Source organism: Eubalaena glacialis, chromosome 1, assembly GCF_028564815.1.
Source record: "Eubalaena glacialis isolate mEubGla1 chromosome 1, mEubGla1.1.hap2.+ XY, whole genome shotgun sequence".
Lineage (NCBI taxonomy): Eukaryota > Metazoa > Chordata > Mammalia > Artiodactyla > Balaenidae > Eubalaena > Eubalaena glacialis.
In genome coordinates this window covers 79,337,189-79,351,952 of record NC_083716.1, presented here as the reverse complement: position 1 = coordinate 79,351,952, position 14,764 = coordinate 79,337,189, and the positions used below count along the sequence as shown (strand labels likewise).

The 14,764-nt window shown below is 40.3% G+C and overlaps 1 protein-coding gene across 1 annotated transcript in view; it reads right to left on the bottom strand.

Moving 5' to 3' along the window:
• CCDC6 (coiled-coil domain containing 6) overlaps nt 1-14,764 on the bottom strand; it is a 110,870-nt gene that overhangs the window by 50,430 nt on the left and 45,676 nt on the right. The window contains exon 2 of the mRNA XM_061198068.1: nt 4,179-4,328. Coding sequence (XP_061054051.1) covers nt 4,179-4,328 — 150 coding nt within the window. The remainder of the gene's footprint in view (nt 1-4,178; nt 4,329-14,764) is intronic.

Below are 14,764 nucleotides of genomic sequence, written 5' to 3'. Positions count from 1 at the left end.
AGAACTGTGCATGAGCTGATCATGCACCTTGTAACCCTCTCCCCTCACATTGTCTTTAAAAACCCTTCCCTAAAAGCCATCGGGGAGTTCAGGTCTTTTGAGCATAAGCTGCCTGTTCTCCTTGCTTGGTACCCTGCAATAAACGCTGTACTTTCCTTCACCACAACCCGGTACCAGTGGACTAGCTTTTTCGCGCATCAGGTAAGCAGACTATAGTTTGGTTCAGTAGCAACTGCAGGACTATTAGCTCTAAAAGTGAGTGACACAGAAGGAGGTTTCAAAAGGTAAGGACAAAACAGGCATCAGAATTTTTAAGTTTCCTTTTTAGGAAGTAAGATATTTTCCAATTACAAAAGTAACGCACATTGCTTTCTACAAAATGAGAAGGAAAGGAGCATAAGAAAAATAACATGGGGGGGTGGTGGTGGGATGAACTGGGAGATTGGGATCGACACCTATACACTAATATGTATAAAATAGATAACTAATAAAAACCTGCTGTATAAAAAAAGTTTTATAGACCAAAAAAAAAGAAAATTAACATAACCTATAAGCTCAGCACCCAAGTATAATTACAGCTAACATTTCAGAGAATAGTCTTTTAGATTTTTTTTCTAACATAGATATTATACATCAAATTCTTCTGAAGAGTTTGCTCATAAAACATTTCTTATAAATTTTAATTACAAATTATGATTAAACTAAAACCTCTCTTCAAGGCATTCCAGGGCTGAATTTAGTTCTAATATAGGCTTGGCATTAGACTAGAAGGCTCTTTTTCAGACAATTTTCACCAATCAGGTCAATCAATCCCATGGTCTGGGCTCAGAAGGATGCAGATCTTTCAGACAAGAGTGTTCACAAAATCAAGGTAACTATCTTGCAGATATATACAAAAACAAGGGAGGAAAGCTGCATGCTTTTGTGTGTGTGTGTGTGTTTTTGTTTGTTTCAGGTGGGCTTAACATATTTGGAGCCATTTAAGCTATCTTCCAAATGGGCAAAGGGATTTCCACTCATCTACACTTAAATAAACTTGATTCAGTTTTTAAAGGTATTAGATACCAGCTCTATCATAGCAGATAGGAAGGGAGGTATCTCCTCTCTAGTAATAATCTCATTTTGTTCTCAGGACCAAAGAATTCCTTTGAAGTGCATATAAAAGCACTGTTCAATCACTATCAGAAACAATAGCCATAGAACAAATGACAAAACCAAAATTGTTTCATAAATAGCCTCTAAGCAGCCTTTGGGTGAAAAATGCTAAACACTTCCCTGGTGAACAGGTCAATTTACTTCTTTGTCCATCAGTATCACCTGCAACACAGGTTCTCTTAGTAGGCTATCATAACAAGGTCTTATCCAGAAGCAAGCATCCTAGAGAGTCTTATTGAAGTAATTACACAGTTGGAAAAGTCTACTGATACCAATTACTCTAAAAATCTTCCAGATGGAGATTAGTTCTACCATACTGGGTGGCAGAAGATGTGAGCCTTCAACAAAGGACTGGCTGAAATCCTTCAGGAAAGCCTGGGGGATGGGTACAGTAGACCTACAGCTCTTCTTCCCTGCACCTATACAAGATCCTTCCAACTGGCCAACAGTAAGAGGGATTCTTGGGTATTTACCACAAAATGGCATGCTGTGATATCTGGCGTCTAAAGTGAGAGATCACCTACCATGCCACAGAATAGACATAGCTCCAGAACTTGCCAGAGACCTCAACCTCAAATTGCCTGCCAACCGTGTCCTTTGAAAAGGAAGAACCAGGAGTGGGGAATGAGGAGTTATTTTTTAATGGGTTCAGAGTTTCAGTTTGAAAAAGTTCTGGGGATGGATGGTGGTGATCGTTGCACAACAATGTGAATGTACAATCCTTAATGCCACTGAATTATACACTCAAAAATGGTTGAGAAGGCAAATTTTGTTTTGTTTGTTTATGTTATTTATATTTTACTACAAAAACAAAATATATATATGGCATAAGAACCAAGCTGAGATTCATGAGAGATTGTCTCAGAGACACGCTGACCATCCATTTGTCCAGATTCGACAGGTGAGACCACTGACGAGCTACAGACCCACCTAGAGCTCCTGAAACAATAGACTCACACCCTCGTACCGGACGCTTTGTTTTGACTGAGGGCAAACATAAGACCCGGCCATGTGAAGACCAGCGCTCCACATGACAGACTACTTCGGGCAAGAACAGTTTCTTGTGTTGTTCAGTTTGTTTATTATTCAGTATCTTTAGAAAGATCCATGCCCCTCAAAAAAATTTAAGATTTTAATATATGCAAATTTTTTTCTCTTGACCAAGTAAAACCAATTTCTTTTAATGTAAGAATTGTGAAAAAAATCACTATGTTTTTCCAAGTTATAGCTTTATTTATAGGATGCTCAGAGCTTAAATTTTAAGTTCAAACGTCCTTATGCCAAGTATATTTCTATAACTAACCTCCTTTTCTGTTGCACACGTCTCTTGTGCTTTCACTCTATTCGGCAGCTTATTTTAAGGGACGTCCATGTCCTTGGAAAGTAGGTGGGTCATGATAATAAGTGAATGAGAGATTAGTTATAAACTACACTCTACAGACCACTCAGAATGAAAATGAGTCTTTACAGAGAAAAGGAGTATAATCTGGCTAGGCTTTGACTGCTTTATAATGTACTTTAATCAGATTCCAAATACCAACGACTATGCAAGTTGAAAACCAAAAAATGTTTCTTGAAGTGTTAAAAATTAGGACACCTGATTACACACTAAACTCAGAAAAGCAAACCATAATCGATCGCATCCTTATATTTCTAGAAGCAACATGCAGAATAATTCGTCTAATGCTGTCAAGGTGAGGTAGAGTCAAAGGTCGAACTAACCTTCTTCCTCGTTTTTTGTCTAAATCAGAATACACAGGAATAAAGAAGACGTTTCAATGCAGAAATTTCACCATAATCTCTGCTAGACAATAATGCCTGGGTACTTCTATCCTTCACATTCCATCAGCTACCACATAAATCAAATTTTGTACAAGACTGCAATGGTATCTTTATTCAGTAATTAGGTAAGAAAATGAGAAGAAAAGAAAGATGGGGTAAAAGTTGCCTGGACCATTGGCATGGTCTTAACACTAAGGTTTCTGGTCTTCTCTTCTAATATTTCATATGTTAGAAGGTAAGAGAAGAATTTAGGAAGTTTTTTAAAAGCCCCAGATATCCTTTTGTTGTAATCTCACTAAAATATGTATTTCAATCAAATTAATGAGTGAAATTGTTAGTAATACCAGTGAATAGAAAATACAAGGAAGTATTCCTACCTTTTACAGCCATCTGACAAAATGGTAATAGTGGTCCTCCTCGGAAAATTTTATCCCTGCCCACTATTTTGGACACACTTTGTTAAATAATGAAAACTCAATGTTCTACTTATTCTCAAGTTCATATTAAATAAACCACAAAATATTTGCCCTAAACAAATTTTACTTTTGTACTTTACTAGTAAGCTTCGAGGAAAACCAAACCAAACCAAACCAAACCAAACCAAACCAAACCAAACAGGAAGGGGAGGAGGAGAATCTCTGAACTAGAAAAATCAAAACTTCTATATGTTTTGTATGTTGTCTTCTGTACACCATTAGTGATAAATGTTAAGTTTCAACATTTGTTATTTGTTCAGTAACATATTACTCACCCATCTGAACACGATTGTGGAAAATTTTAACTATCACAGATACATATCTTTTTCTCCCCCCAAATTGACATTTCCCTTTGTGTCCTCATATATTCGTGCAAAAGACCCACTTCTGCTTGCCAAAAATGTTTATGTATTCATTACAGATTCAACATTAAAGGAAAAGAAATCTCATATTTGGCGTTAATCCTCATAATTCCAAAATACTGCACACAGCATTTACTCCTGCGCTAAGGCCTCAGGCTTATCAGTAATTTCTTGAAATGCTCGGGGTATAAAATACCTTACCTAAGCAGATGAGCTAGGAACCACAGAACCACAGTCTTGAGTATTACACTGCTGCCATCTTTACCAGGTATTTTTAATCTCTAAAGAATTTTAGCTACAACCTCATCAGCAAACGTTTCAAGCAAAGTGCTGTATCAAAGTCATTTTTTTCCTAGAGAAGAAAACAGGCAGGGAAGATGAGAGGGGAGAAAATGTAATTTACCTGCATCAATTTTCTGGAGAGCTCATTAGTGAGGAACTCTTCTTCCTTCTCGTAATTTACAGCAAGGGTTTCTTTCTCCTTCTGCAAAGCCTGAATTTTCTTGAATAAAGTGTTACTGATGAATTCTTCTTCCTGCTCAGCCCGGGCTTGCTGTTAAAATAAAAAAGCGAACAAAAAAATATGTTAAGGAAACAGGAATTTACTAATTGAAATATAGTTCTTATTTCCAGAGAGGGCACCCATTTCAATTAGAGCTCTATTTTTAACTGTGAACCAATATACCCCAAGAAGCACAAAACAGAGGAACTCAGTAGCAACCATAAAAGTAAATCTGTTACCCCAAAGGGCCTCCCTGTATTATGCATGGCCCCTCTTCTTAAAGAGATATTCCAAAGAAATTAACAAAGATTGTTTTGCAATTTTTAGAAGACATCCCAAGTCAATCACCAAAATACAGAAAGCTTCTTCTCGTATAGGGCAGACAGGTCCAGTACTGGGGTATGTGCATCGATTCATGACAACTCTCTACAACTCTCCGCATCCCAAAGGTTCAGAGTTAAAATATCTAGGCAACATTTTTACTGAAGCAGAGAAGTACCTCTCGCTTAAAAGTGAAATCGTAAAATCATGTCACCTCTTTAAGATGTTACTGAAAGGGTTTCGATATGCAATTTAAAAAGCAATACAGATAGACATAGATTAATTTACATGTTCATTGAATAGTTGCTGGAAGGAAATACAGCAAACGGCTAAAAAGTAGTTAATTGCAAAGCAGCAAGAATCCAGGGAGTGAAGGGTAAGGATGTATGAGAGTGTCATTTTTCACTTATTTATTTCCCTACTGGGAATTTTCTGGAGGTGAGGGCACGGACAGGCATTACTGAGCATTAAAAACAGAAGAAAAGGGGGTCAGGCATAATTCAATGGAGATGAAAATATTTTTCTGCAGATCCCTTCCTCCACCTATGTTCTAACAGAATAAACAGAAAAACCAGCCATCCTTGAAGGAAATTAATGTTTTCAGAAAAAGGGTACTTCTTTCAAATGGACTCAACTCTATTTAAAGTACTTTTTAAACTGCAACATTTTGATGTGTTAATCCCCAATAATGCATTCCTGTTTCATCTGCCAAGTCCAGGAAGGGAGAACTGCATCAATTCCAAGCCTCCAGTACCTGTCACTTATAATAATACAAGAGAGCTAGAGGGCAGGAGACAAAAGGGCACCTACATTAAACAGTTACCACCTTTTATTGTAAAAGGTCCGACAACCACTCCCAACTCAGCTGGTTTGGATTTCTGTACATACGCACTGACTTCCCCGACACTCAGGCCCCCCGAGAGCCCTGATTTCTGGGGAGCCCATCCTCTCTGCTCCCCATCACAGCAGCAGAGAGAAGGATGCCAGGGCCTGGAACTGCCTGCCAAGCAAATCTACCAAAGAAAGCCACGTGTACGTAGTCCTTAGACTGAAAAACAGAGCTACGTAGAAAATGGAAACTTCAGGAGGAAGTGTTGCAGTCCAGTTCTTTAAGACAGCGTTTGGCATTGTGAAAATGATTCTGCTACCCAAAGCAATCTACAGATTCAATGCAATCCCTATCAAACTACCACTGGCATTTTTCACAGAAGTAGAACAAAAAATTTCACAATTTGTATGGAAACACAAAAGACCCCGAATAGCCAAAGCAATCTTGAGAACGAAAAATGGAGCTGGAGGAATCAGGCTCCCTGACTTCAGACTATATTACAAAGCTACAGTAATCAAGACAGTTTGGTACTGGCACAAAAACAGAAATATAGATCAATGGAACAGGATAGAAAGCCCAGAGATAAGCCCACGCACATATGGTCACCTTATCTTTGATAAAGGAGGCAAGCATATACAGTGGAGAAAAGACAGCCTCTTCAATAAGTGGTGCTGGGAAAATTGGACAGGTACATGTAAAAGTATGAAATTAGAACACTCCCTGACACCATACACAAAAATAAACTCAAAATGGATTAAAGACCTAAGTGTAAGGCCAGACACTATCAAACTCTTAGAGGAAAACATAGGCAGAACACTCTATGACATAAATCACAGCAAGATCCTTTTTGACCCAGCTCCTAGAGAAATGGAAATAAAAACACAAATAAACAAATGGGACCTAATGAAACTTAAAAGCTTTTGCACAGCAAAGGAAACCATAAACAAGACCAAAAGACAACCCTCAGAATGGGAGAAAATATTTGCAAATGAAGCAACTGACAAAGGATTAATCTCCAAGATTTACAAGCAGCTCATGCAGCTCAATAACAAAAAAACAAACAACCCAATCCAAAAATGGGCAGAAGACCTAAATAGACATTTCTCCAAAGAAGATATACAGATTGCCAACAGACACATGAAAGAATGCTCAACATCATTAATCATTAGAGAAATGCAAATCAAAACTACAATGAGGTATCATCTCACACCGGTCAGAATGGCCATCATCAAAAAATCTACAAACAATAAATGCTGGAGAGGGTGTGGAGAAAAGGGAACCCTCTTGCACTGTTGGTGGGAATGTAAATTGATACAGCCACTATGGAGAACAGTATGGAGGTTCCTTAAAAAACTAAAAATAGAACTACCATATGACCCAGCAATCCCACTACTGGGCATATACCCTGAGAAAACCATAATTCAGAAAAGAGTCATGTACCAAAATATTCATTGCAGCTCTGTTTACAATAGCCAGGACATGGAAGCAACCTAGGTGTCCATCATCGGATGAATGGATAAAGAAGATGTGGCACATATATACAATGGAATATTACTCAGCCATAAAAAGAAATGAAATGGAGGTATTTGTAATGAGGTGGATGGAGTTAGAGTCTGTCATACAGAGTGAAGTAAGTCAGAAAGAGAAAAAGAAATACAGTATGCTAACACATATATATGGAATCTAAGGAAAAAAAAAAAAAAGTCATGAAGAACCTAGTGGCAAGACGGAAATAAAGACACAGACCTACTAGAGAATGGACTTGAGGATATGGGGAGGGGGAGGGGTGAGATGTGACAGGGTGAGAGAGTGTCATGGACATATATACACTACCAAATGTAAAATAGATAGCTAGTGGGAAGCAGCCGCATAGCACAGGGAGATCAGCTCGGTGCTTTGTGACCACCTAGAGGGGTAGGATAGGGAGGGTGGGAGGGAGGGAGATGCAAGAGGGAAGAGATATGGGAACATATGTATATGTATAACTGATTCACTTTGTTATAAAGCAGAAAGTAACACACCATTGTAAAGCAATTATACTTCAATAAAGATGTTTAAAAAATAAATAAATAAATAAAGCAACACTAAATGAAAAAAAAAAAAAGACAGCGTTTGGGATAGGCCGGGAGACGTGAACAGCGAAGAACACCTCACTCAGCTAATAAGGTCTTATGACCAGCCAAGCACATCCGGGGAGCAGGCCCTAGGTTCCCAGGCCCTTACACACTCCGTAATTCATTAGCACTTATCAAGGTCATACCCTTTACTCCATGGTCAAGGGAACACTGCCCAAGACTGGCACTTCCCCTCCAACTTTAAATTAACCTCCAACTTGGCTTCAAAACTCGCAGACCTCAAGATCTCATCCTAGTGCAATGGGGAGGAATCCAAAGCATTTCTTTCAGGCATATCTGACATACATATCCAAGCCCGCAATCTGTTTGAGCTACCTGTTTTTCTGGTTTTGACTGACAAAGTTCTATATGATTTGAATTCTGATTATTCTAAAAGCTACAGGACAAAAAAGGTAGAGAGGGGAACTGGAATGCCTTTGCAGGTGACTGTGCACTTAGATTTCAAAAGGTTTGCCATAAATTCATTTCATTATCAAGTCAGACTCAGCTTCTTGCGTATTACCAGGCATTCCCTATATTCAATGACTGGGAAATTTACCCACAGGCAGTAACAGAGAACCAGACTCAGAGGCCCAGCAGACTACCTCCCCCTGTGCACAAGGACCCAGAAGTGAAAAGCTGAGAATAAGAGGCCAGGCCCTAAGAGTTTATTCATGAATCTTCCACCTCGGCCCCTCACTCTTCCCATATTTCATCTAATCATTAAGTTACAGGGGCAACAGGTTTCGGTGTAATATAAAATAAAACTGTGTGATAGAAAATAGATTCGTGGTTGCCAGGGGCTGGGAGGGGTGGAGGTGGGAGAACGGGGAATGACTGCTTCCGAGTACAGGTATTCTTCTGGGGTGTCGAAAATGGTGTGGAATTAGACAGTGCTAACAGGGTATGTAAGCTGGTGAATATACTAAAAGCCAGCGAACTGTACACTTGAAAAGGGTGAATTTTATGGTATGTGAATTATAACTAGATTAAGGGAAAAAACTCTAATACTTAACAGAGTCCTGTATTTCACAGAGCACTGGGTTTCCTTTGCAATTCTTCCCAGGGAAAGTAGCAAATTTATTATAAAAAGGATCGGGAGGACTTCCCTGGTGGGCCAGTGGTTGAGACTCCACGCTTCCACTGCAGCGGACGTGGGTTCGATCCCTGGTCAGGGAACTAAGGTCCCACATACACGCCTCGCGGCCCGGCCAAAAAATAAAATAAATAAAATAAAAAGGATTCGGAGAGGGCAATGTTCGAGCTAGATCTGCTCTGAAAGTGCCTTCCAAAGTGAGTGACGGTTGTGAGAGACTCGAGCTTTAGCCAACAAAATTCTTCACCATTTTAGAGTAGCCACTTATTTCTAGGCAAAGCCCATTCGTAGAAAACTCCACTCTCAGGACCCACCACCAGCGTGAGGAACTGTTCTGTGGCAGCTAGTTAAAGCCTCTCTAGCTTAACAAGGGGTTAAGCAGGCCTGGCACAGATTTTGTTCAAGGCTTCCTTTTGCTAAGGTTTAGCATGGGGACCGTCACTCTGCCTCCCACTGTCATCCCAGAGAAAAACCACACTTCTGGAGGGCAAGACTCCAGGCCCCCGAAACATAAAACCCCAGTTCACCCTTTTTCCAACTGGTCACGGGGCACTGTTAGAAATTAACACGTAAATGAGGACAAAAGACAAGATGCTGTATCCAATACAGCCCCAGAGAAAATTGGTTAAAAGACCAACTCCAGGGGCTTCCCTGGTTGGCGCAGTGGTTAAGAATCTGCCTGCCAATGCAGGGGACACAGGTTTGATCCCTGGTCCGGGAAGATCCCACACGCCTCGGAGCAACGAAGCCTGTGCGCCACAACTACTGAGCCTGCGCTCTGGAGCCCGTGAGCCACAACTACTGAAGCCCGCGTGCCTAGAGCCCGTGCTCTGCAACAAGAGAAGCCACTGCAATGAGAAGCCCGCGCACCACAACAAAGAGTAGCCCCTGCCTGCTGCAACTAGAAAGCCCAAGCGCAGCAACAAAGACCCAATGCAGCCAAAAATAAATTTAAAAATTAAATCTTTAAAAGACCAGCTCTAGTGTACTGACAACCATGGGTAAACGTGATCATCAGAGTAGGCACCATGCATCACAGACAAGCAAGAAGCATCCATTTGGAATTCTCCCTGCAGATTTCTTCCCATTCTTTGTGCATTATCTTCTCAATCTTAATCTTAAATCCTGGCTTTTTCTTCCCCTAAACTCCAAAACAGGCCTTTTTATTTAGGCCGTAAAACAAATTACCTTTCCAATTTATTTCCCCCAAGCCAAGAGCTAGGTAGACAACGGCCTAGGAGCAAAACAGGTCACGTGCCATTTGCAAGGAACTAGGGGTCAGGCAGGTAGACAGAGCAAAGATAAAACAGGCTAACATGGAATCTCATCAGTTTTATCAATCTATTTCCCTTTTATCTGCAATGCTTTAAAATCTCAGCATACCTAAACAAATTCAAAAATAAAACTATATTTCCAAAGCTAAAATTTATTTTAAAATTTAAAATCAAGGTTTGCCTATAATTACATAAACTCTCAAAAGAAAATGTGAACCAAAAAATTAGGAACTTTTTGTTTTGCATATGTTTGTACAGTTGAAGATTGGGAAAATCTGGGGGGAAATTTTTAAAAACCTGTGATTACAGATATAGAGAATAAACTAGTGGGGAGAGGGAAAGGGGGAAGGGGCATTAGAGGAGTAGGGAAGTAAGAGGTACAAACAATTAGATATAAAATAAGCTACAAGGATATATTGTACAACATGCGGAATATAGCCAATATTTTATAATAACTATAAATGGAGTATAATTTTTTTAAATTGTGAATTACTATATTGTACACCTGTAACTTATATAATATTGCACGGCAACTATAGTTCAATTAAAAATGTGATTATATTTTCATGTTCAATAAGGTTCTAACTGCTATGTTCAGAAGCAGAGTGAATGCTGGTATAACCTTATTCACTTATCGGTGTCTGCTACTTTGACCCTCATCCAGCAGGGATCACTCGATGTCTAGAGTGATGTGAGGACGAGAGTACAAAGCAAGTCTCCATCACTCTTCCCCCATCCTCCAAGAGTCCAATTAAAAAAAAAAAAAAAAAGGAAAGGGAGAACATGGGAGAGACAGGAGCAATTTACCAAGTCCTCTGGGACACACACACACACACACACACACACACACACACACACACACACACACTCTTAGAAAAAATTCTTTTCTCTTGAGTCACCACATACTGAGGCAACCTTACTCTAGGTGAGCACAATTTTCTGATAAGGAAATCATTCTCACCCACTGCTATCATGACTGGGGCACAAATTTGATAGGAGATTCCCATGTGATTGTTTAGTGCTTCTGTTCTTTATTAGTGGTATTTTGGAGATCAAGGGTTAGTACAGAAAGGAGAATTCAAAAACTCTCAACAATAGCACTGCTGAAAATTCAAGTACCAAGACCAAAATTATGTAAAATGATGCAACTCATCATCTGTCAAGAATAAAAAAAAGGACAGTTTCCAAAGCAAAAAAATATAGGCACTATCTATTTCATAGCAGGCATGGGTAAAGGATATAATCAAGAGAAAGTTCAAGTGCCTACCAAGATAACACATTTGCATTTGTTTTAAAAAATTACTTTTAAGTTGAATGCTGACTTGCTTTAATAACAAAAAAATCATAATAAATAATAAGATACCTTGAAGCTCTAATGCTTAAGAATCCAGGCAGGCTCTATTTATTATTTTAATTATTTAAATTCCTTAAATTTAGGAACCTATTTAAATGTATTATTCTACTTATTTAAATTTATTATCCTGTTGCTTAGTCGCTTACAATACAAATTTTAACGATCTTAACACCTCAGTTTGAAAGAGCATCTGAAACCAAACTGTCAGGATAGCAGAAACCACCCAGCACCAAGCCAGGCAACCGAGTTAACACTCGGTTCTTTTCTCTCCTGTCATATTTATTAGGTGCATCACTGCCCATATCAATTGTTCTGGGAGATGCTCGGCATTCAGTAGAGCTCATGACTGATGGCTGGCACCTCTTGTAGGATTCGCTTGAACATCGGTCATACCCATGGGTTTATCAACACAAACCACTATGGTGCAGTGGTCCTGCACTGGCTAACAATTTAAGTGCCAGTACTGCAGGGGTGGGTGACAAGTGATACATGTGACAAGCCCAAAGTGCACACCTACGTTTCTTCTATTAGAAGAACTAGGGAAATAAAACAGCAAAAATGTGACTTAAAAAAAAAAAAAAAGAACTAGGGAGGTGATGTCAATTACATGCCTAAGTATTACAACTCTCTTGTTTAGTGTGTGAAAGCACCAGGTAATTTTGTGCTTCCTTTGCACTGCGTACCAGCCCGCAGTAAAAGCAATTAATAGCTGATGGATGAAGGCACTTATATTATTTATTTCCTTCCAGTATTGCCAGCAAATCACTAAGTACACAGGGGCCAGAAAAGAATCATTATTAGCCCTCACAACTGTGCTGTTCTGCCCCAGACACTACGCCCAGGCCACTGTTCCAGGGCTGGAGGGCAAGAGAGCAAACGGCAACAAAGGGTGACTTTCAGGACAAGAAAAACTCAGAGGATCTTGATGTTAAAAAGGACCCTAATGGTTACCGAGTTGCATCAAGCTACAGCGCCTCTCAAACCAGCTTCAGTGACAGACCAGTCCTCACCACCAATCTGCAGGGGACAACACATCCCTCTGTGCACGTCCTATTAGACATGACCAGAACACAGCTCCACAGACATGCCTCGCCCCATGAATTCAACAACACCCAAACTGGTCCACGCCTGGCTCAGGAAGATAAGTCCACTGGTCACTTGCCTGGATACAGAGCAATGAGAAATTGCTAGAGAAGCTGCTAAATGTTTACATGGATTATGGATTAAGAATTTATTTCCTGGTGACAAAGAGTACAGGTCCACAGGCCAAACTCTGAAGAGTGTGGCTGGCGGGTGCGGCTGCATATACACCATCAGACTCTGGGGTCAGGCCGCCTGGTTTGCAAGGTGCCGATGGCCACCTCCAGCTGTGTGACCCCCAGGGGAGCCATGGGACTTCTCTGAGCCATTGCTTTCTCCTCTGTAAAGTGAAAATAATGGCACCTCCTTCTGGGTTGGTTATGAAGATAAAGTAACATAATTCACATCAAGAGCTTATCTTAGTACCTCGCATGAGTAAGCACTCAAGAGATATTTACAAAAAAGCTTGAGGAGGGGGCATGTACAGGATGATTCATGAGAAAACAGTGAAATCTTACAGAATCTCCATTTAGCTAAAAGGGGAAATGGACAGAATTATGGCACATCCACGGGGGGTGGGGGGGGAATATAGTGGAACCATTTTTTTAAAAATATGGTTTGTATGTACTGTCATAAAAAGACGTCTAGCAAGAAATGGCCAAGTGAAATAGCGAAGGCAAAGGTGGAAGGGCCCCATGTTGAGTTCCCAAACAAAAACCACACATCAGGGACACAAACCACTACGCATCAGTTAACAGAAATTATCTGTTTACGATTCCACGCACAGACGCCAACTACCCTATCCTCACGATAAGCAAAGGCTTCAGACATTCAAATTCTCATAAACTATAAAATAATTTCATCTAAAACATGCACAAAGAAACAAGGATCGGGGCTTCCCTGGTGGCGCAGTGGTTGAGAATCTGCCTGCCAATGCAGGGGACACGGGTTTGAGCCCTGGTCTGGGAAGATCCCACATGCCGCGGAGCAACTGGGCCCGTGAGCCACAACTGCTGAGCCTGCGCATCTGGAGCCTGTGCTCCGCAACAAGAGAGGCCGCGATAGTGAGAGGCCCGCGCACCGCGATGAAGAGTGGCCCCCGCTTGCCACAACTGGAGAAAGCCCTCGCACAGAAACGAAGACCCAACACAGCCAAAAATAAATAAATAAATAAATAAATTTATTTTTAAAAAAATATCAAGGCGAGATGAAAGTTTTAAGTTGGGTCGAGATAGTGCTAAAAAAAAAAAAAAAAGAAACAAGAGGATCACAAATGTGAAAGACATCAATCGACACAGGAAGGAAAATGAAAAGCTGTAACACACAACTAACTAAAAACTGGGATGAATAACAGTAGAGAAAAAGAGAGGGAGCATATTTGAAGAGATGGTGGCTTCAACTCTACAAACATATGCAATCTGAGAATATCCCAAAACTAATCTAATGAAAGACCTGGCGGTCCAGTGGTTAGGACTCGGTGCTTTCACTGCCAGGTCACTGGTCGGGAAACTAAGATCCCAAAAGCCACAGGGCCCAGGCAAAAATAAATAAATAAACGCAGCTCCTCATCCTGTGTTTGTTTTTGCCGAATCTGCCAACCCTATCTGGTTTCCGAGTCTCTCACCATTACACCAAGTTCAGCTTTGGGGGTATAGCACAATACTCACACCCTTGCCCCTTCTTTAGCAACAGACTGCTGTTCAAGACAGTTTTCAAAAAGTTTCTTTGGTATTTTCTCATTTTTCCTCTCAAAATTCTTTATCTCCTACTGCAACAGTTACCAGATCCATAGTATACTCAAACTGCTGTTAAGTCCCCACTCCAGTATAACTCCCAAACAACCCTTTCCCCAAAGTGAATCATGCCCCCAAATCAGCGACCTTCTTTCCATTACAAAGCAAAGCTGTGAGGACGTAGCAGTCCTTTCTTTGCTGAAGAAAGCAATCAGATTGATTGCTAAATTATACTAAAATGTGAAAGACTTTTTTCTTAACCCTGATGATTTCTTTTTTTTTTCTGAGAAGACAGGAGGGCATAATAGGATCCCTGCCTGAGTATTTTCATTCAGAACAAGTTCGTTCTATCAGTTACCTATTGCTATGTAACAGACCATTCCAAAACATATGTATTATTTGTCATTATTCTATAGGTTGATGGGTGGGTGATTCCCTGGTTGGTTTCATGGCGCTCACTCACGAGGCTGCATTCAGCTGGAGGTTCAGCTGAGTGAGATGATCCAAGATCAAGGGGTAGGAAATAGATTCAAATAGACTCCACGTCTTAATGGGAGGAGCCGTCACATACTGTGCTGGTGATTTTCAAGTGACCACACTCAGCCAGAATACTTCCCTTTTTCAAAGCTTCTTCCCTTCTTTTGAAGGCACAGATTTCCTAAAATCTCTCAAGGTTTTTTGGTAAC